Consider the following 24,183-nt stretch of genomic DNA (forward strand, 5'->3'; position numbering starts at 1 on the left):
ATCTTCCTAGTATCGTTCGTATAGACGGACCATCTGTGAGTTGGAAGGCGAATGCAATGGCACCACGCTAGTGGGAAATACTTCAACCTAAATAAAAATCTAACACTTCCACTGGGTTTCTAACAACCATCCCAAACATTACCAAATATCCAATTTAAGAGAAGATCTAATTGAGCTGAGGACTAAAACATGTTAAGCATATCCAAAACTAAAATAGAAACACTGAAGAGACCCACTTAGAGATGAAAGTTGGATTAACAAAACAATCACTATTTCTTCTTATCTGGATAAAACAGTAGTAATTAAAAAAATACCACTTCTGTTTTCTCAAAAGCAGTACAGTAAAATCAATACAAACACAACCCACTATCTCTAAAATGCTATCAAATTGAACTAACTGAAAAAAATTACAACATTCAAGATTCATGAAAAGCAGTAGTAAACTACTAACTCACAAGTTATGCAACTTATCGTCTTTCTGCACTGGGGGGCGTCGAATATCAAACTGGTCTACATACTCCAACGGTTTCACAGTCTCGTTTCTGATTCTCTTAATCTTCGGACTCAACAATGCTTTATGCCTAAACCCATACAAATTAAGCACTTGATTATCAGCGAAATTAAAAGCCCTCTCCATACTACTCAAACATCTCTCAACTGGATAATCCCCATAACTCCCACAAGGCTTACACCCAACAAAATGAGTAACAAATGGCCACCTCTCATCACCCAATCCCGGATGATACTTGTCAATCATCTCCTCATAACGATCAACCAAACCCGCCCAATACCCATGTAAATAATAAGAATTCTCCAAAAACACTTTATCCATCCACTCATCCTTCTTGGAAATCAACAAATAAATCAATGCAGATTGATCATCAGCTTCAAAAGCAGGTCTACCTTTTAAATTAGCAGTTAAAACTTTCCCAGCCTCATCTCTAATCGGTCCTTTGGGACCCATAGGTGCCCAAGCATCAAGTAAATCCAAAGACCACTGACAATTCCGAAACAAAAAACTCCCGGTATTCAACGCAATCCAACTGTTCTGATTAAACATTAAATCGGGATACCCATGAACAACTAAATTAAAGCCATCATATTTCCTAACAGGAATCTCAAACACCATATCAGTAAACAATGCATCACTATCCATCCACCAGATCCATTCAACCTCTGGATGTGACAACATAAGTCTCCTAATCAACGGGAGTTTCGCCCAGTATCCAGCTAATTCTCTATCAAGATGTGCCATATTATACACAATCTCAATCCCATGTATACGGCAGTAATCAATCTTGTTCTTTATCGACTTCAATAAGTAATGGTCGCCAATTGGGTTGTCACACGGGTTGGGTGGTGACCCTGTCACGAGTAGCATACGTGGCTTGTTATTAACTGTCCTGGGAAACTGAGGGTGAGTTTGAAGCCAGATCTCACGCTCTTCATTCCAGTTTTTTATTTTGGGACCTAAGCTGTACGTATCATTTGTGTTTAGATAAACTTCGATTTCATTTGGATCGGAGTCGGATCGGATTTCAGCTATGATCCGGTTTGTGTCTTCAATAACTTTTTTAGCTTCGCTTGAGCTTGAGCCGCCGGTTAAGTTACCTACGCCAATAGTGCCACGTAGGACTAAGATTGTTACGAAGCCGCAGAGGATTGTGATTTTCAGATTGTTGAATGTTTTTGAGATCTGTCTGCCACGTGGTATTGATGTACGTCGGGCGGTGGTGGTTGTTGTTGTTGTTGTTGGAAGTGTTTGGTTTGTTCCTCCGCCTCTCTTTTTTTCATGGCCCATTTTTTTTTACTAGATTTGATAATTATGTCATGATTGTTGAGGGGAGAAGAAAGGGAGTTTTCCGACACCGACTTCAAGTGTGTAGAAGAAACGGGGGATGTTTTTATATTGGAATGATAAGGTAGTGGGGAATGTTGTTGTTTTGTAATAAGGTTTGGAAATTTTTTGTAATAGGGCTTTTTGGTAAAAACAAATTTTATTATTATTATTAGGGTGTGTTTGTTTTTATAAGTGGTGATAATATTTTATTCAAATTTCAAAACGAAATTTGGAGAATTTGGTCGCAAATTTTGATCAATTCTAAGTGGTCGCAAATATCATTCGCAAATTTGGAATATGGTACCATTGTCGCCCTCAAATTAAAAAAAAAAAAACGCGACATTCCTAATCGCCGCACTAAAAAAAAGTAAAAAAAAAAATAACTTCGTCGGACAGTACCACACCCCGTGGGTGCTGATCAAAGTTAAAAAAAAAAATTGTGGGGACATTTGCAATGACGCTACGACGTTATTTATTGCGCTTCTGCATCCATCCAAAATCGCCAAATTTATGAACAAAAATCATTTGGACGGTGATCGACCGAATTTGTTTTCACCTAGAGTTGGAATTTCGAAAAATTCCGAATTTTAGAAGCAAATTTGAAAATTTTGAGAAGTGATACTACCACCTAGAAATACTCTAAATTCTGTTTTTTCTCGACAAAATAATTCATTTGCCAGCCAATTGATTTAGAGGTCTTTATGGAGGTTAATTGGGTAAAACTGTAAAAGACAGCGACAATAATAGTGTCCACGAGTTGGGACGACATGAAGAAGGCCAGTAAATATGAGCAAGGTTGTTTCCTTAAAAATTTCATCGATTCGGTATACTGTGTACACTAGATTGTGAATTTAATTGTGGTTATTCTGTTGGTATTGGTGTGGTCGTATGACATTATTCTATTGTGTGCAAATTGAAAGAAACTATAACTATTAAAACGTAAAAATTTCTACAAATGGAAAGTCCACGGTGGATTTAGATTGAAGAAGAAATGGTCCCATCATGAGAGAGATCGTCGCTAATCCAGCAACAATCCAGGAGATTTGAAAAGTAAGTAAAACTAGTTTTAAAACTAAATAAATGGACTAATCAAAACGACAACGTTAACGTGCACACACCTCCCAAAAGCTCAGCAACATCACACTCTCATATAATTTAGTGTATAAAATAATAGATTTGGTCCTTCACCCCTATACAGAGTCATGTTCACTGCGGCACTGCCCATATATGGGTACTGTTTTTCCTTCCCTGAGCAGGCTGTTGAAGTCTTCTGAGATGCAATTTTGTCCCTTCTAAAATAAAATTTGCATGTAGCATCATTCCAATATCCTCGAGAAAAGGACTAAAAATGGTTACTGATCCACTTTCCTATTCACTTTTGTATACATGCTATACGGGATCATGATACTTAATACTGTAATTGATTTGTCCCAACATTGATCTGAATCGGATCAATTTATTTGCATTCAGTATGGAAGTGAAAATAAAATGAAAAACATAAAATTTACAATGACTCAAAAATGAAAACATTTATTGAATGAATTCTTCTCTATTACACTTCTTTTCTATTTATACTATACACAATACAGTTACAGAGTTTGTTACACCTAACTAATGCTTAGCTGTCACATTCTGTTATAACTAACAATGTTAACTTTCATGAACTCTCTGCGCTTGAACTCTTACTCTCATTATTCACCCTCATGCTGAAGGGAGATGTTCTCACTGAAAGCTTGGAAATTAAGTCTTCAAATCTCTGTCTTGAAAGTCCTTTAGTGAAAACATCAACTATTTGATCCTAGGTGCAGACATATATATTTGATGACCAAAAGTTGATTTGTTACCAATTCCCTCACGTAATGATAATCCACTTCCACATGCTTAGTCATAGCATGAAAGATGGGATTACTACACAAAAAGATAACACTTATGTTGTCACACCATAGCAGTGGTGATTGTAACAGACAAACTTTAAGATCATTGAGAAAAATACAAGTCCAATAAATCTCTGCAGCAATATAAGCAAGACTCCTATATATTCACTCTTTGTGCTTGACCTTGATACTGTGACTACTTCTTTGCACACCAAGAGATTAAATTTGATCCAAAGTAAACACATAAGCCAATAGTATACCTTCTATCAGCAGGGGAACTAGCCCAATCTGCATCAGAATAGGCAGTAAGAAACTGTGAACCTTTAGTGAGATAGATGCCTTTGTCAAGTGTACCCTTGAGATATCTCCGAATTCTCTTAATAGTTGCAAAATTAAGTACAGTAGGTTTGTGTATATATTGACAGACTTGATTGACTGAAAATGATATATATCTAGTCTAGTCCATGTCAAATACTGCAATGCTCTGTAGAATTAAACAACCAATCAAAGAGACAAAACACAAGAATTTATAGTGGTTCGGTGCCAATGCGGCAGCCTACGTCCACGGGAGAAGAAAGGTTTATTGCTTGATTGATTTAGGTTTGTGTTACAGAGGTTTATATATAGCACAATATGAGTGCATACTCGTATCTCTTGTTTCTAAAAGGATTGGAGACTTTCCTTTATAGAAAACATACGAATCTATCGAACATCTGTCAAAATACGGGCGTTACATAGACTGTACTTTTTCACGCACAAAATGACAGTCAACTTCAATATGCTTAGCTCTCTCATGAAACACCAGATTGCAGCAATGTGTATATCAGCTTGATTATCACAGTAAAATGTAGTTGGCAGATGCAAACCAAAACACAAATCCTTCAGAAGAGCGTGAAGCCATATGATTTCACTGGTGGTGGAAGCCATAGCCCTGTACTCAGCTTCTGCACTAGAACGAGCCACTACATTTTGTTTCTTGCTCTTCCAAGTGACAAAATTACCTCCCACAAAGGCACAATAACCGGAAGTAGACCGCCGATCAACTGGACATCCTGCTCAATCAGCATCTGTGTAAGCAGTAATAGATGTATGCCCATTTTTCCACATCCAAATACCTGCACTGGCGACCGCTTTCGATATCTTTGCAAAGATTCTAGAAATTGCATTCATATGTGGAGTCCTTGGAGCATGCATAAAACGACTAACCAAGCTTACTGCATAAGAAATATCTGGTCGAGTAATAGTTAAATATATCAGTTTACCAACTAATTCATCGATAATCGACCAATGTCGAAGAAGAAGATCACCACCGCTGTTGTCCAACTTGGCTCCACTGTCAGTTGGAGAATCAGATGGTTTTACCCCCAGCTTATCTACTTCACTCAAAAGATCCAACACATACTTTCTTTGATTAAGAAATATGCCTTTTTTTGAATCAGTAATTTCGATCCCAAGAAAGTACTTCATAATACCCAGATCCTTGATGGCAAATTTCTTGTGCAATAAATCCTTGAGCTTATAGATTTCGATATGGTCTACCTGTGATAACTATGTCATCAACATAAATAAGAACAACAACCAAACCTGACCTGCTAGATTTAACAAATAAAGAAGGATCAACATCACTTTGCTTAAAGCCGGTCATAGCTAGAACAGAACTGAGCTTGGCATACCACGCTCGTGGAGATTGTTTAAGTCTATAGATAGCCTTTTTTAACTTGCATATCAATCCAACCTTAGTCTCATTTGGATGTCAAGGTGGGATGCTCATATACACTTCTTCTTTAAGATCTCCGTGTAAGAATGCATTTTTTACATCCATTTTAAATAATTTCCAGTCTTGATTTATAGCTAGAGATACAAGAACTCTAAACGTGTTCATCTTTAGAACTGGTGCAAAAGTCTCCTTGTAGTCCTGACCATAAGTTTGGGTGAATCCTCTTGCAACAAGTCGAGCTTTATGCTTCTCTTTCCATAAGTTTGGGTGAATCCTCTTGCAACAAGTCGAGCTTTATGCTTCTCTAAGGAACCATCACTATTGAACTTGTTTCTGAACACCCACCAACAATCAACAATTTTCTTTCTGTACGGTAGCATAACAATCTCCCAAGTTTTATTCTCGTATAGAGCACGAAGTTCTTCTTGCATCGCCTTTCTCCATACTGGACGATTCTCTAAAGTCCTTGGGTTCTTGCACGTCATCGACTGTACATAAGAAAGCATAATGAGATGAAGTGATATTGGCATACGTTATATACTCCTGTAGAGGATATGAAACATCATGCAAAGAATAAAAATTCATGTGAGTCACTGGAAGATGCAATTCTCTATTAGATTTATAATAATCCTTGAGAGTTACTGGAGGTCGTCTCTCTCGTTCAGATTGTCGAGGAGCTGGAGGAGCACTAGAGCGCGCCCGCGCCTAAGTTTGCTAATTCTGGGAGCCGCACCACCTACTTGCATTCTTCGAAAATCGTCGCACTAGGAGCTACTAGCCGCCAGTTGCTTTCGACCGGGAGCACCCCCCTTTCTTCAGGAGTACCCATAACTTAAGCGGCAGGAACTATGCCTTCACCAACCCCCGGGACAGGAACCATGCTTTCACCAACTGCTGGGAGAGGTGCCAAATCAACCATAACTGCTGGGAGAGGTGCCAAATCTGCCAAACACTCCTCCTGGGACCGATTCCCAGGCATAACTGGATCTTGAAAGAAAGCTTCAGATTCCACAAATCGTACATCACGAGTGACAACCAGTTTTCTTGTCATCGGATTGTAACATATGTAGCATTTATGTGTGATAGAATAACTAACAAAAATACATCGAGTTGCCCGAGCATCCAATTTATCTCGATGAAGAGCTTGTTGATGTACATAACAAACACACCCAAAACTCACAGATGAGAGAGATCCAGTGGCCTAGATTTGAGCACTTCCAATGGGGATTTGAAACCAAGAACCCGACTGGGAAGACGATTAATCAAATAAGCAGCAGTTAAGACGCCATGCGACCAGTATTGCTTAAGAACATTCGTGCCCAACATAAGAGCACGAGTGGTCTCCAAAAGGTGTCTATTTTTTCTTTCAGCCACGCCATTCTGTTGAGGTGTGCCAACACAGCTAGTTTGATGAATTGTCCCCTGTCCATGAAGGTACTCAGGTAATAGACCTTTGCAAAACTCAGTGCCATTGTCTGATCTGAACATCTTGATTTTTCCACCAAACTGATTAGTAACCATATTATGAAAATCTTTGAAAACATTCATAGCCTCAGTCTTCAATTTCAACAAATATAACCATGTAGCACGAGATTTATCATCAATAAACAACACAAAATACTTATAGCCATTATAAGAATTAACGGGAGCAGGTCCCCATAAATCAGAGTGGATTAACTCAAACAAATTATTAGACATAGAATGCAAGTTTAGAAAAGGTAAACGAGTTTGTTTAGAAAATTGACAAACATCACAAACATCATCAGAGTTTATAAAAACATGCGGAAATAAATTTGACAAGACATGACTAGATGGATGCCCAAGTCTTTTATGCAAAATGCGACTCTCAAGTAAACCACTAGCTTGACACGCCTTCTTATGTGACTTCAACAAATAGAGCCCATTGGAATAAATCCCTTCACCAATCGTAGGTCCTCTTCGACTTTCGATCCTAAAAGACGACAGAGTTGGGAGAAAAAATGACATCACAATTTAAAGAATTTGTAAGTTTGCCAACAAATAGAAGTTGGACAGGGAAGGAAGGAACAACTAGAACGTCACTCTTGAGACTTTGATTGAAAAAATCCACTTGACCACTACCTAGAATGGGGACGGTGGATCCATTGGTTATGGAAATATTATGTTTTTCTGTTTTGGACACAAAATTATATACAGAGGTAGGGCAATTAGCCATATGATAAGTAGCCCCCGAATCAATTATTCATGAGTTACTATTTTCTGGCATAGTAAAATAGGCATATAAATTACCTGACACATGAGTTGAGACATACTGACCTTTGCTAGATGGCATGGACTTAGTGAGTTGTTGAAGAATTTGACTCAACTGATGACTAATATCTGAGTTGGACATTGATGTATCGGCTAATGCAGCATGCTCTTTCTTAGACGGTTCCTTTTTCCTTTTAAGTTGTGGATATAATTTCCAACAATGGTCCTTGGTGTGCCAGTTCTTTCCACAATGATCACAGTGAGACGGTTCCCTTTTTCCCTTACCCTTTTCAAATCCCTGTGACTTCTTTCGAAAATTGTTTTCTGCAAATAATACAGTAGATTCAGAGATTGAGGACTTCACTTCGGAGTTCATGGTTTTCTTCCTTATTTCCTCTCTCTGAATAGTTGCACAAACAACAGCAAGTAATGGAAGAGTGATTTCCATTAAAATATTACTTTCTAGATTTTCATATTCTAGTTTAAGACTACGAAATACTGTGAAGATTTTATTATCTTCATCCCGTTTCAAAAGAGTCTTAGCATCTGTGGTGTGTGGACGATATATGTTTAACTCATCCCACAATTTCTTCAAATTCCCAAGGTGTTCTGTAAAAGTCTTCTCACCTTGTTGTAAAGCACCGATTGCGAGTTGAAGTTCAAAAATACAGGCAAAATTGTTCTAGTTTCCGTATAAATCTTCAATTGAATCCCACATCTCCTTTGCTGAATCAGAGAAAGTAAAAATTCCAACAATAGTTGACTCCATATAATTGAGTAACCAAGATCGAACAAGCTGATCATTGGAAACTCAATTCTCATATTCGGCATCATCAATGGCAGGACACACTTTTGCACCATTAATGAACCCTAATTTCCTCTTGCCACCTAGAGATAGTGAAACAGCCCTAGACCAAGGTATATAGTTTGTTCCATTCAAGAGAATTGATGACAGCTTCCAACCGGGATTAGAATCAGTCTATGTTGTTACAGCAGACTTTGGGTTTGATTTTGGATCTGACATAGTGTTTTATGTTTATTTAGATTGATTTAGAGGAGAGATTAAGTGCTCCGCTCTGATACCATATAGAATTAAACAACCAATCAAAGAGACAAAACACAAAAATTTATAGTGATTCGGTGCCAATGCGGCAGCCTACGTCCATGGGAGAAAAAAAGGTTTATTGCTTGATTGATTTAGGTTTGTGTTACAGAGGTTTATATATAACACAATATGAGTGCATACTCGTATCTCTTGTTTCTAAAAGGATTGGAAACTTTTCTTTATAGAAAATATACGAATCTATCGAACCTCTGTCAAAACCGACTAGGGCGCGCCCGCGCCTTCTCTGACTTCTCCCACATGCTCCCACAAGAGATCTGTACTCTATTGGATCTTCAAGAATATTGATCACCAGAATAAGGATCCAATTTAATTGTTGTAGAACAGGGAGTGGAACATGACTTTGCATCCTTCATCTTAGCTCTTTCTAACAAATCATAGAGGTATACTTGGTTTGAGATAAGAACATCCCCTGTGAATTTCTCTTAGCTTCCATGCCCAAGAAATAATGAATAGAGCTTAAATCTTTCATTACAAATAATGCTTTACTCAGCTGAGAAATAAGAATGTTGCAATAGGATGTTGAACTGCTTGTAAGAAGTATGTCATCAACATATACGAGAATGTTAGTAAGACTTGACTGCTCACATCTAACAAACAATGAGGAGTCAGCTTGTGTTGTGACAAACCCAAGAGAAAGAAGAACTTTAACTAATTCTTCATACCAAGCACGTGCGTGGGGCTTGTTTTAGGCCATAAAGAGATCTCTGTAATTTGCAAACATAGTTTGGCTTCTCTGCATCAACAAATCCCATAGGCTGTGACATGTAAACTGCCTCCTTTAGGTGACCATGTAGAAAGGCATTACTAACATCAAGTTGCCTCACATCCTAATCTCTTTGAACTGTTATAGAAATGACCATTCTAATTGTGGTTGGCTTGGCTACATGACTAAATGTTTCTGTAAAATCAACCCCTGACTTCTAATTGAATCCTTTAGCAACTAATCTTGTCTTAAACTTGTCCATCTTACCATTAACCTTCTGCTTTAATCTGAAAACTCATTTATTATCCAACACATTCTGAGAAGCACTTGGTGGAACTAAAATATATGTCTTTGTTTTAATAAGAGCATTAAATTCAGTTGTCATGGAATCTCTTCAATTTGGATCTTTCATTGCTTGTTTAATATGTAGTAGGAGTAGGAGGTAAATTTGAATTGAAGTGGATAAAGCAATAGGTATAGGATGTTTTGTAATGATGAAAACTTTTGGTTTGAATGTGCCACTTTTTTTATCTAGTTTCCATCTCATGAGTGCTAGAAACTAAATTTTGAATGTCAACAGGAAGAATAGGACTGACAAAATTTTGAATTTCAACTGAAGGAGTGGGACTGACAGAATTTGACGTATGAACTGGAGATTTTTAAGTGGGAACTGAGATAGGAAGTTAAGTGGGAACTGAAAAAATGTTATGTGTATGAGTAAGAGATTTTTGAAAGAATTGAAACATGTCAAAAGAATAACTGAGATTAGATTGAGAGCTGTCAGAAAGAAAGACTTTAGTTTTGAAAGAAAACTCGATCACACTCATTAAAAACAACATGTCCTAATACAAAAATATGATTTATAATAGGGTCAAGATATTTGTATCCTTTATGATCAAGAGTATATCCTATAAAAACACAATGTTTACTTCTCATGTCTAATTTATTTTGTGAATAAAACCTAATATAAGCCAAAGAAAATAACTACAACTATATGTTTTTAGAAAAGAGTAGTCAGGATCATGATGAAACAACTTTTGCCAAGGACAGACATTATTAGGTAGAGGTTTGAATGAGGTCCTACTAATATTGTTTTGGATCATGAGATTGAGCAAAAAAAGTCATTGTCATTTCTAGAAGATGTCTATGCTTTCTCTCTACAATCCCATTCTATTCAGGGGTATATACACAAGAATATTGATGTTGAATTCCTGAACTTGAGACTGAAACTTATGACTAACAAATTCCCCTCCACAATTTGTCCTAACACACTTGATTGAAAATGCAAGTTGTTTTTCAACAGACTTTAAAAGAAACAAATATATCATAAAATTCAGATTTACAATGCAATGGATAAATCCAACAAAACCTTGTAAAATCATCAACAATTGTTGCAAAATATCTATATCCATTGTTAGACACAACATGAGAAGGTCCCCACAAATTAATCTGCAAAATGTGTAAAGAATTCTTTGATTTACAAACAGAAGCATGAAAAGGTATTTTATGACTCTTGCCAAGTTGACAGTCATTACATAAAAACTTGATTTTTCAGAGTGTGTGACAATCAATTTATTGTGATTAAGAACATGATGAAGCACTTGAGTAGATGGATGTCCCAATCTTTGATACCATGTTGAGAAGGTTGCTTTCTTACTCAGAAAAGCTGAATGAGTAGATAATGTAGATGATGTGGAATGAAAAAATGTGAATGGGTAGAGGCTATTTTCAGTTTGAATTGACCTCTGAAAAGAGTCCTCTGGGTGGCATTGTCCTTCACAGTAAAACCACATAACCACACGAATCAAAAGTAAGTGAACAATTGTTGTCAGTCACAAACTTGTGAACAAACAAGATATTATGTGACATTTTGGGAACATGAAAAATATTTTTAATATTAAAGCAAGCATTTGAATTCTTAGGAAAAACTAAAGAAGAACATGTATTAAGAATTTGCAGACCTTGGCCATTTCCCACTACAACTTTGTCCTTGCCCTTGTATGAAGCAGAAGACTGAATGTTAGATGTATCAGGTGTGATGTGATGAGAGACTCCAGTATCAACATACCAATTTGGTGAAGAGGCGCTTGCATAATGAGCAAAATAATTTGCAGCAAAGTTTGGTGAAGATGATGTGCTAGCATAGTTTGCATAGGAACAATTCCTTCAAAATCATTATAATAAGAACCGCCATTATAATATGAATTATCAAAAGGTGATCCATTGTAGTTTGGGACTTGATTTGAATCATAAGTGATGAACACTAATTTAAAAGATCTAATTATCTATGCCTAAACATAAACAACTAATCAACTAAACTTGTGTTTATATCAATATTCCTACTCATAATTAATCATGCATATATAGAGCAAGAATCCGTTCCATAATCAACTAGGTGCATATTAAACTCTGTACTAATCAAACACAAGAAAACTTGGTGAGAGTAATGATTGTGGATTTAATATAATGGTGTGATTTTTGGGTTGCAAATTATACTAAATTAAGCTAAAGTCAAATAAATATAGGATCTAAGAATATGGAGAAGAATAGAAAGAGTTTGAAATCCACTTTAATGATTTCCTAACATGTCATCATAGAGTTGTTGAGAAAAACCTTAGTATTTATATTTTTAGACAAAGGGAAACATAAAGACTGGATCTTTAATGATCCCTAATCACTTATGGTATCTCTAGTCATAGCTAATTAGCATGAGAGAAAGTTTGTTCACATTCTCATAACAAACTCCTTATTCTCTAGTATAGGTCAACTTTTTTTATTTCTAAGTAGAGAAAAACCTAGACTTGAAGCTCTAAATTAAACAACTACTATATACTAACATATCAAGTCCTCATCAAAACTTCATTCAAATCCTCTCTAATAGAGGTTTAGCTTTGATTCATGGGACTATCATGAATAAAAGAATAAGAATAAGACATAATGATAATAAAACTTTAATTAAAATAATAACATGAAAGCGTTTAATGGAGGTTGGAGGCTACAATAAGAAAACCTAAATTATATTAACTAATGGGGGAGAGAGGATATAATGTTTTACCCTAAACCTCTTTATAAAGCAAATATTTAGGTTACAATTTCGTTGATGGGATTTGGAGCTGTGTTTTGGGCCACTAAATCAAGCCCAAAACCTAAATAATTAAGTCCAAAAGGGTTCTCACTGCTGGAATTTACTGCAATACCCTTTTTTTCCACTTTCACTACTTTGATTAGGTCGAAAATTAGACTATTAGAAAATTCTTTCTGAGCTGGTCGTTTTGACATAAAATTCGCCCAATTCTGAAGTCTGAGTCTAAAGATACAACTTGTTGAAGTTCTGTTAACTTTATGTTCTTTTTCTGCCTAGAGTTGACTTTGACTTTCCAACTTTGACTAGGCTTAAAAAAGTTTTTTATCCTTAAAACTTGGGTTTTAACCATAAAACTTCTCTAGCAATCAATTTGACTCATTTCTCTTGCAAAAATAATGTCTTTATGTACATATTTAACTCCAATACCTGAAATGCACAAAAACAAGTAAACAGTAATAAACTCTCATTATTATAAATATAATTGGCCTAAATGAAATATTAGTAAAGACTTTAAACTACAATTTTGGAGGCTTATCAATAAGCTTCAGAGTTTGATGTAGAAGCTCTAGAATCTTCAAAACTAGCTAACATTGCTAGTTTGGTAGGTGGAATTTTACCAGCATAAGCATGGCTCATCCTATGATGACAATCTATTGCCAAATGTCCCACCTTTCCACAAACTTGACTAACAAGCTTGTTACCTTGATATCCATTACCCTGATAACCACCATTTCCTTGATATCCACCTCTTCTTGACTGAACATTTCTTCCTTGATAACCTCATCTAAAATTATTATTTCCTCTATAATTGTCTTTAAAACCTCCTCTATTATTCTGATAATTCTGTGTGATTGTTGCAAAGGCATGTGTAGCTGAGGGAGAAACTGCATGCATGTCTTCAATAGAAAGTTATTCATCACTCAAAAGTAAACCATAAAGTTCATCTGAGCCAACTTCTTCTTGTCTAAGTCTCACTGAAGTGGCAAAAGGTTTATACTCACTAGGTAAACCTCTTAAAATATGAAACACTAAGTCTTAATCTAGAATAGGTGAACCAACTGCTGCCAATGCATATGTTATTTGCTTAATGTTTTGCAAAATACATAGAAACAGATAAACCTCCTTACTTTATATCTTGAAGTCTTCCTTTTAATTGGTTTACATATGCTTTTGATATAGCAGCAAATTGTTTCTCCAAATTCATCCATAAAGCTTTTGAAGTTGGTATGCCAACAACATAAGATAGGAATTCAGGTGATAATGATAATGTGGTATTTATCCATACGAGTAAGATCTGATATCATTTCACCCATTCATTGTAAGCTTGATTTACTTGTGTTGTAACAACTCCATTTCTATCAATTACAAATTCACTAGGACATGGATCATTTCCATTTATAATTCCAAGTAAATTAAATGTACGCAAGATAGGTAGAAAGACATATCTCCATTGCATATAGTTTTCTCGAGTTAGCTTAATAGTAACAAAGTTAGAGATATTCTGAAGCATGGATGGATTCATAACATAACTCACTAAACTAGAAGATTTCGCCGTTGTTGAAGCTTGAAGATTAGTTGCTCATTGATTTTGATTTTGATTCTAATTGAATTGTTGTCCTTGATTCTGATTGATATGATTATTTGTTGTTGTTTGATTTGTTCTTGCCATGTTAAGAAGTAATTGATGATGAAATCTTGATGAAATTAATGTAAATGATCAATTTAATTGATAGATTTGAAGAAATTTGATAAAGATTGATGAATCAGCAAAAAAACTGAATTGAAATTGATCAATTTGAGAAATTAGGTTTAGCATCGATTGTGATATTGAGCAAGATGCTCTGATACTATGAAAATAAAATGAATAACAAAAAATTTACAATGACTCAAAAATGAAAAACTTTATTAAATGAATCATTCTCTATTACACTTCTTTTCTATTTATACTATACACAATACAGCTAACAATGTTGTTAGTGCTTGAACTCTTACTCTCATTAGGAACTTAGGAAGATGTGCTTCCCAAACCTTAAAGAATATAGTTGTAGCATTTCCGTATGAAATTTACTGCCTTGGTCATAGGTATGGTTAATCACCCAAACATAGCAAGTAGATACCGTGCAAGAAATCAAAGTCCACAATCCAGTACACCATACACCGCCGGTTCTGAAATACATGAATGGCTAAAGCGCGTTTGATAGCCTCGTTGGTTGAAACTTCAGCATTAGCTGACAAATATCAAGTACCGACATTATCTTCCCTAATAATCACAAACTTGGTAAGCTGTCTTAGAGATACAGATTAACCCACTCGCTTTAGGCAGTGTTTTACAATGTTAACATGATGCATACTTTAAAAAAATTATTAACAAGCAATTCAGTGACATGATGCATACTTTAAAAAAATTATTAACAAGCAATTCAGTGACATGCTGCAAACCTGCTTAAAATCCATCAGAAGGCATACACATGTATACTATAACATCTGAAAACGATGTCCCGAGATAAAAAATGTAGTATGGGTATTATCCGCAACATTCCTCACTAAACTTAGTTTCAGAAGTAAATCACGTTCAGTGTATATAACATGCAGAGTCATTTAATTACAAGCTACAACAAGGGTAAACCTATCAAAAACAAAACTTGGCAGCTGATTGCTACTCCAGATGCACGTAAAATAGGTACACCTGATAATTTATTCTTTTCTGCAATGCTTCCTTTATCAAGACCATCCTCTCCCCCATTGAGTAACATGTGCTCATTTCAGCACAAATGAAACCACTGACAACTTAACTCTATTTCTCCTATCTTTCGGATGCTTACTCCAGACTAGATTCTGAAATCAGTAGCCCAGTACTTGCTACCTCATCTATCAAGTCCAGAAGGATTTTCCAAAATAATTTATATGAATTTCCAATAGGTTCTAGTGTCGTTGGGGCTGTCCAATGAGCATCAAGAAAGAGTTGGGCGTCCAAGAGAAGCTGGCTTGTCACCTTATGAAATGTGCACAAGAATCTCATCAAAGTATAATGTAAATGAAGATCAAGGGCTGAACGGCAAACGCAATCACTTCGATCAGTATATCAGCTTTTCAAAATTGGCTAACAATTCCAAAAGGATATCAAAGCATTATCCCACAAGGTGTCATCACGTTTCTCCGTAAACTTTCTCAGCTAAATGCCAAAAGGATCTTGTTAGGACTATTGAGGCATACTCATTACAACAAACCTGTACACAAAATGATGCATCAATTAGAAACTCAGAATGCTCCTCTCATTGTTTACCAAGTCCTAATCAGTACAATTTGATATAATCAGGGTTATCAAAAACGAAAATAGGATACAACCATAGTTACAAAATTAGTGTAATGGAAAATTAGAAATAAAGAATGAAGAGATACAACTATGACAAAGAAGAAAATTAAATTTCAAAATTGGATGCAAGAAAGAGAGATATATTGGGATAGAAGAAAGTTCTTTCTTTTCATTGATATATTTATATAAAACAACCAAAAAAAAAATAGGTAACACATCATCACAGAGATCAGAGAATGAGATTATCTCGTTTTTGTTTTCTTTCTTAAGAAAAAAAAAATCATACGAAAAAACATTAAATGGTTGACTTGAGACCCCCAAGGAGTGCCTTTATGTCTGGTATAATAGTTTTTGGCTACCAGTAAAAAGAGAGCTAATTGATAGTCAATCAATAAAGGTATAAAGTGTGTCTACACCTCAGCATTGAACTAAGAAACACCCTAAAGCAAGATTATATATGTTATGTCTCCAGTCTATAGAGGATACACATTTTGATCCGTAAAATATGTCTAGAAGATCTTGCATTCTAAGGATATTGAAATGTCAGTATTTGAAATTGGATTTCTTGCCTCCCTGAAGTGGTCTAACAATGGTGTACTGACAATAGGGTTCACATGGCTCAGTAAAACAATGCATACACAATATACAAATAACATGGGTAATCAACAATTTACTGCTAGAAGACATTTTTTCCATGGAAAAGCATAATAAACAGGCAAAGCTGTTTTCATTGCTCAATAGCCACAACCATTTCTCATTACTCTTTCAAATGTAGTTCTCATGTACATGACCTTTTACATCACCTACATTTCATTGGTAAATAATAATAATTATATTATTAAAATTGAGAAACACATGATGTAGAATAATACGACAAAGAAGCTTTGGCAGATATACAGGGTGACTCCCTTCCCAGACTCATCCGCCATATATTTCCATATCTAAAACCATTAAACTCACATGGCCAAATACTGCCCAAGGCTAAGTCCAATGGTGCGCCATCCCACCAAATATGATGGAAATTATAATCCAATGGTGAGTCAAAACCAGTGTGGTCAAGGCACAAAGAGGCGTGCGCCTTAAGGAGAGGCGCACTTTAGTGCCTCGCCTTGACCAAGGCGCAGGAGGTAACATAAGGCGCGTGCCTTTTGTGCCTTCTTGCGCTTTTTGTGTAGGCACGAGGCGCACAAGGCGCGCGCCTTATCAACTTTTACAGTTTTTTTGTTTTTTTTTTACAATTTTTGCTATACATGACACATTTACACTAGATCCAATTGTTGTATGGGACAAGAAATTGTACAAATTTAGTAAGTTTTATTTTGAAATATACTCTAAGCTTAATTTTGACTAATTTTTGTTAAGTTGTATGGATTGAGAGAAGACACAAAGATAGATTAAATAAACTTTTGCAGGATTCTAAAATTTGAATCACGTGTTTTATTTGATAAAGAATTCATTTGGCTCAATTCGATTGGTTCATTATTTTAGTTTATTGAAATTGAGCTAGATTGTATTGAGAGATACAAATTTTATTTTGCTATTTACTTATTGCCTAAGATTTTTCTTTTAAATGACTACAATGGTTTCATGTTTACAATCACATAAAATTAATTTTAAAGTTTGGCTAAGCAAATCAATGATAATTCATGTCATATTTAATATTTATTTTATTTTTTATTTGATATATCTATTTTTTTATTACTACGCGCCTCACTTTAATTAGGCGCCACGCCTCGCACCTTGCGCCTAAGGCACAAAGTGGGTATTACGCCTTAGGTGCGCTTTAACGTCTTGACTACATTGGTCAAAACATTAACCTGCCAACGCTATCAGTATAATTTGACCTATTTATACTGCCAGTTTAACGAGACAGTGTATGGTCCGCATGCCAGCATGAGTGGCGGGTAGAAGAAATCTACCTACACGCCTCACTAAGTGGCGGCTAAAATTTTGGTTCAACATTTCCACACGCCACTCACAATAGTGGTTAGAACAATCCCTACCAAGTTGACCAAATTGATTTTAAATAATTTAGTTTATTCAATTACATTTGTATCCACTCTTTTTCATTTTGTACTATTTTATTATGTTTCGGTGAAAAGAGAGAGAAAGGGGCAAAATGGGGAGGGGATGTTAAAATTGTTTGGTACAAGCCTATATACCCCACCAATTTTCTTTCATTTTGGTCATACACCTATTGTAATGGCGGCTACAAATATTCCTAGATTTATGGGCTTTGGCCACACGCCACTAGGATTGGTGGGTAGATGAAAAACCATTGGACCCAAAAACAATATCCCGCTAACTCTATTCACTGTCTTATTGTGCTATGGTGGGATGGCGCACCAAACCATTGGATTTAGCCTAAATGCAACTTCAGTAGGACAGTAAAGGTTTATGCAAGTCAATGCTTATAGGGTCAATATCATTATCGATGGCAAGAACTTTGCAACAATATATTTTAGTAATAATATATAAAGTTAAACTATGTACTCAATAAACTACTACTTTTAGCAAACTATAACAACTCATAACAAAATAATATCATTGATCACACAACAGTAGATTATTTCCATGACAATGTAAATGTTTGAAAGACTCCAGGTAAGTTCTAACAATAACAAAATCTTCTCAAAAAAGAAAAAACTCAGAAAAATCATATTGGCTTAATCAAAACCCCAAGTGAAGCCAAACTAGTGAAAAGATCACACAAAAATCACAGACAAAATACCTCTGCACAAACGAAGATGCCCGCTCTCCAACTTCATGAATCACTGATGACAACCATATCCAATGAGCTGCTTGCAATTGATGGCCATAGTGCCTTTGACACACCTACAATGTAGATGCGGAAGTGTAAGATTCACAAGTGCTGTTAAAACAGTAACTAAAAACTGAAAAAGGAAATGAATATATTCAACCAAAAAATTGCCTAAGCAGGAAAATTACTTTTAAAAAAAGGTGCTTCAAAACCATAAAAGTAGTAGAATGCAAGAAAATGAAAAGAAGGGAACACCTAAGACAGTAAGCTAAAGAAATACACTGAAGCAAACATTAAAAACAATGAATTCACTAATGTACGTAATTAATATCTGCGATACTGACACCACTTTTTTCATTCAAATTACATGCACACTTGCACAGAGAATAAGAGATACAATAAATATACAATGAAGACCTTGTACTTAACACTTCACTAAATATACGTTACAATATCTTCATAAATATTTGGAACCCAGAGAAAGTTTGAGTATAAGATTTTTTATCCTTTTCCTTTAGAAAAAAAAAGGCACCATAGTAAAGCAATGGTAATTATTCGTAGCATTTGGATATAACTACCTCAAACAGGTAATTATTTGTAGCATTTTAAAACTATACTTCCTACATTTTCAACTATACCAAAGGGACACTGCAAGCAAATTGATTAAGAGAAGACCTCGTCTTGGCACATCTTAACATGTGCAAATGTTTTTCTTTGTGATTTGCATATAGCAGAGAGCATGAACTCCTTTATGCAATGACTTCCAAGTCATGAAGGGAAAAAAACCTGAAAATACTTCAACAAATTCATCTTTAATAATATTGATTACTCTAGAACTATAACAGATTGAATGGCCTTTCCCTCCATGAATATAGTAGTAAATGTGTAAGAGCGACCCTTCTAGATTAAAAAAAGTGCAAGTCTGTTGAGATTTTTTCTGTTTTCACTTCTTGATATATGTATAACTAAAAAGAAGCCTTTCTAGTGGTCAAGCGAATTAGTGAATTAGTTCAATCAAATTCCAATGTCAGTACAATAGTGGATGAATAATGCATTAACTCCCAAATAACACTGAACTACATGAAACACCTTGAACAAATTGGATTCAAGATTCGCGTCGACAACAAATCGCATCTCGCCAAGTAACATATTATAGGTGTATGCATAACATAGAAAAAAAATTGACTAACACATGACGAAAAGTACTAACAAACAGAGCAATGCTTCATTTTGTTGGGCATGGTCAACAAAAAAGGAGATGTGGTCTGTCAGTTAAAAACTACCTGAGCTGGTGCTGGACCTGTGAGGGAGATGAGGTCTGTTAATCTTTAACTAAACATTTACACATTATTTCGTTGGTGATTAGGGAGATGTTTAGTTAATCTACTCTTTCATTTTCTCAATTTATAAAAAGATTAACCACACCTGAACAATATGTCAATAGAGTCAAGCATACTGTGAGAATTTTCATCTAAATTGAGTTGAGTTTCAGACTGGATAAAGGTCTATATTAGGGCAGAAGGAAAAAAGAGAGGAGAGAGAGATTGCATAAGGTAGAACTAAGGAGAGAGAGTGAGTGATGGCATTGGCTTCAGTGAAAGAAGACACTTTTAGTTGAATCATGGAGACTTGAGAGAGAATACAAAGAGATCAGAATGAAGAAGTTGCTTGGAGAAGGCGGAGTGACAAAGAGGATGTTCTAATTTTTGTGCGAAAGTTTTTCTTTCTTTTCTCTCTCTAATATTCTAATCTCACGAACACTGTGTTCGAGGCAAAAAAATCCATCCCAGCCACCACTTGGACCACTGCAGGATGGAATCCCAGCCGTTGAGTGTAAAACAGCCCTGTTTTGTTATATTGATAGGCTGTTTTTTTCATGAGATCAATATCCTCATGATGCGGATCACTTTCGTCAAAAATAGCCATCAGTTTCCTCGATAAAATTTGCTAAAAGCTGTGTATGTGTGTGTGTGAACCATGAGGTACATTGATGCATCAAACAAGTACGTTTTTTTTTTTTTTTCGGTAAAGAAAGTAAGAAACTTGCTAACCTATCCATCACAAGATGAAAAGTTTTGTGTCTTAGTTTAACAATGCTACAAGGAACTTGAATATAGAAATTCAACAATACATATATGATCCTGAAATTACCTGATTACCATGTGAGAGGATTCTTAGACAGGTGACTGTTGCTGACTGTATACAGATCATCAACCAAATCACTTGTCGATGCTTACTGTCACCTACATGAGTTGTTCTGTATGCTTAGTTAACTCAAAACCCATCCGATGAATTTCCTCCACCCACCTCATAGCCTCATTTCTCCTCCCGTGCTTGCACAAACTCTGTACGACAATGTTGTAAGTATAAGAATCGGGTTGATACCCTTTTTTGCGCATCTTATTAAACAACTCAACGAAGCTGTCCAATCTATTTGTCATGCTTAGTCTCCTCAACAACGTATTGTATGTGAAGTTGTCAAGTGGGAAGCATTGTTCGATTACTTCATCCAAGTCCTCAAGTTGTTCATTCACCTCATAGACACCAGAAAATAAACCAATTAGCTCTCCAAGAGTAAAATCACCTGATGGAAATGCTTCTGTAGTCACATTTCCTGATTGAACCCAAGCCTGATAAAGTTCTCGACTTCTAACTGAATGCAACAAGAGTGTATTACCAATAAATGAAGAAACCTTACGTCCAGTTTTCAACAAGTCATCAACAACTTCTACCACCATATCATAATTCTCAACCGTGCAAAATGATCGCACAAGCTCCTCATAGCTCTCCAAACTTGGAAGCAATCCTTTCTCTCTCAAATCCCTCAGCACCTCCAATGCAAGATCTGGCCTGTTGGCTTTGCTGAGACCTACTACCATAGTATTGTTGAGTTTCCTCCCAGGATTACCTTTTTTGCTTTTTTTGCATAAATCATTGTAAAAGTTTAGAGCATCAGCAATGCGTTCACCCTTCAGGTAACTCTGCATCATAAAAATTTTGGTGTCGCTATTGTGCTCAATACCATTTCTAGCCATCATTTCAAATACTTCCCTAGCCAGATCGGGTCTCTTAGCATGACCAGCTCCATCAATGAAGAAGTTGAAAAGCTTACATGCAGGCTCCTGACGTGACAACTGCATCTCTAGCAATTTAAAGAAGCAATTTTCTGGGTTAACCATGGTACAAATGCAACAAATAACAGCTCTATACATTTTCCTGGTCGGCCTGTGACCATTTTCTTGCATTTCAATCAGAAGTCTAGAGGACATATCCCTGCGATTTGCCCTGTTAAAACCGTGTATCAAGTCCAAGTAAGTATACCGATAACTAACTTTGTCATGTCTTTTAAGTTGCCCATGAATGCAGTACCCATCTTCCACCCTCCTGGCCTTGCAGAGAGCTGAGATAAATTTGACAGATAGAGCCTCACTTTGCATAATATTTAATTCTAGGGACATAAGGACTAGCTCCTTCATCTTATCCAACTTCCCCTCCCTGCAGAGAGCATCTGCAAGAATACAAGTAGTCCTCTTGCCAGGAAAATAACCTTGCTTAATTGAATCCAGTAACACCCGATATGCCTCGTCAACACTCCCATCTCCACAAAGCGTGTTAATAAGATAGTTATAAGCCAAGCTATTCAGAGATAACCCGAAGTCTGACCTTGAATGATACAAGTCAAGCGCGACGTCCACCATTCCAGCCTTGCAAAAGAAACACATGGCAGCATTCATAGTGACCTTATCCGGAGAAATTCTCCCCTCCATCATCTCCACCAACAAGTCACAGACATCATCAAGCCTGTTTTCTCTCAAAAGCCGGCAAACCAAAACATTATATCGGAATACCTCGGGAACATACCCTTCCATTAACTTCTTACTTTGCAAGAAATCCATTGCTCCATCAAGTTTCCCAGCTTGAACAAGATTTCTAATCCAGATACCATACGTATTCCCAAGTGAAAACTTCCTTAAGCCCCAAAAGTCTTCCATCAATCGATGTGCCTCCTTAAACTTATTCTTCTTACAGTGTGCATCAACAAGAATACCCACCATATGATCATTTATCACATCGCCTTTACTCTGCAACCTGCGCAAATAAAAGACCGCCTCGCTCAACTTATTTTGCTTACAGTAATTCTTTACTCGTATACACGAAGTAACCTCGTTCTCCAAACCCCTCAACTTGATTTGCTTCAATACAACTTCAACAACATCAAAACAACTTTGCTCCACTAAAGCATTAAGAAACACATGATACGCAAACGGGCCCAAATCAAAACCTTGAAACCGCATTGCACCAAACAATTTCAATGCAATACCAGGTTTACCAGCAACAGCATAACCAGCAACAAGAGTGTCATAAAACCTGACTCTATGTGACATTTTCTGCATTCTATAACTCTCTAAAAAATCCAACATCACCGACATCAACTTCTGTTTAGACAAAATCTTAAAAATGGCATGAAATGTAGCGCGAGTATGATAAAACCCAGGCTGTCTACCAGCCCAATCAAAAAACTTCAAACATGACAAAACATCCTTACCAGATTTCAACACTCTCAACACAAACATCTCATTTAATCTCAATCCTAATTGACTCAGCTCCAATTCAGATGTTCTAGCAGAAACTGGTAAATCATCATCATCCTCTTTAGTAGTAGTAGCAGTAGCAGCTAAGATCTCAAATATTCTATTAAGTAAAGCATCTTCTCTAGTTCTAAACCAATCTTTAAATGATGAAGCTAATTGTTTTGAATCATACTCATCAAAATTTGGTGTAGGTAAAAATGGTTGCACAGCAGCAGCAGATGAAGTATAACAACTAGAAGATAAAAAAGATGAAAATTTTATAATAAAACATTTATGCAATATTGGCCTGGATGCTATACTTGTCGAAAACAGCATTGTTTTTTTATAAAAATTGTATTTTTAATTACAGAAAGATAAGTGAAATAGCCTGGGAATGAAGGCTGTTAGAGTATTGGGGTTTTTCAAGTGTGGCGTTTTAAGGTTGGGGCTGAAACCTCCATGGTTGCATAGTGACGATGTTACGTGATTCCAATATATTTCGAAAATTTTCAACTTGCGACATATACATGAATACCGTATGGAATACCGTACGGAAATCCCGAAATCTTGAAATATGATCATTTGATATTTGATGAAGAAAATTGTGAAACAACGTGTTGTTGTCAATCCAGATTTCCAGTGGAAAGAAAACTTTAAACTTAATAAATTGTAAAGTTGACATGTGTGAATTTGAGTATTCATATGGTTTGTCGCAAAAATGTGACATTTAGATTCGAACATAAATTACCTTCAGATAAATATCCAACATAAATGAAATTAAGATTCCAGCGGAAACAATTTATACACTGACTTCCTATATAAATAAATGGAGATCTTAAAAGTAGTGGCAATGTCCCTTTGAATACCTCTCATTTAAATTAAGAGATAAATTTTGAGTTAGTTGTTCTTGGTCCTTTATTGGGTAATCATCAAATTGGATTGGACAACCTCCAAAAAAAATATA

The 24,183-nt window shown here is 35.9% G+C and overlaps 1 protein-coding gene and 1 pseudogene across 2 annotated transcripts; both read right to left on the reverse strand.

Moving 5' to 3' along the window:
• Nucleotides 1-249: 249 nt before the first annotated feature.
• On the reverse strand, nucleotides 250-1,929 carry LOC147522317 (putative xyloglucan 6-xylosyltransferase 5). The gene has a single exon (XM_086592684.1). The coding sequence runs from the start codon at nucleotides 1,799-1,801 to the stop codon at nucleotides 452-454; it is 1,350 nt and encodes a 449-aa protein (XP_086448810.1). The 5' UTR covers nucleotides 1,802-1,929; the 3' UTR covers nucleotides 250-451.
• A 13,146-nt stretch (nucleotides 1,930-15,075) lies between these two features.
• LOC147522318 (pentatricopeptide repeat-containing protein At1g71210, mitochondrial pseudogene) lies at nucleotides 15,076-23,698 on the reverse strand (annotated as a pseudogene). Its single transcript, XR_015212953.1, has 3 exons — nucleotides 20,800-23,698; nucleotides 18,619-18,722; nucleotides 15,076-15,801 (listed from the first exon to the last, which is right to left on the reverse strand). The product of XR_015212953.1 is annotated as a pentatricopeptide repeat-containing protein At1g71210, mitochondrial pseudogene (transcript).
• Nucleotides 23,699-24,183: the final 485 nt, after the last annotated feature.

The sequence above is a fragment of the Coptis chinensis genome, chromosome 1 (genome assembly GCF_015680905.1).
Source record: "Coptis chinensis isolate HL-2020 chromosome 1, ASM1568090v1, whole genome shotgun sequence".
Lineage (NCBI taxonomy): Eukaryota > Viridiplantae > Streptophyta > Magnoliopsida > Ranunculales > Ranunculaceae > Coptis > Coptis chinensis.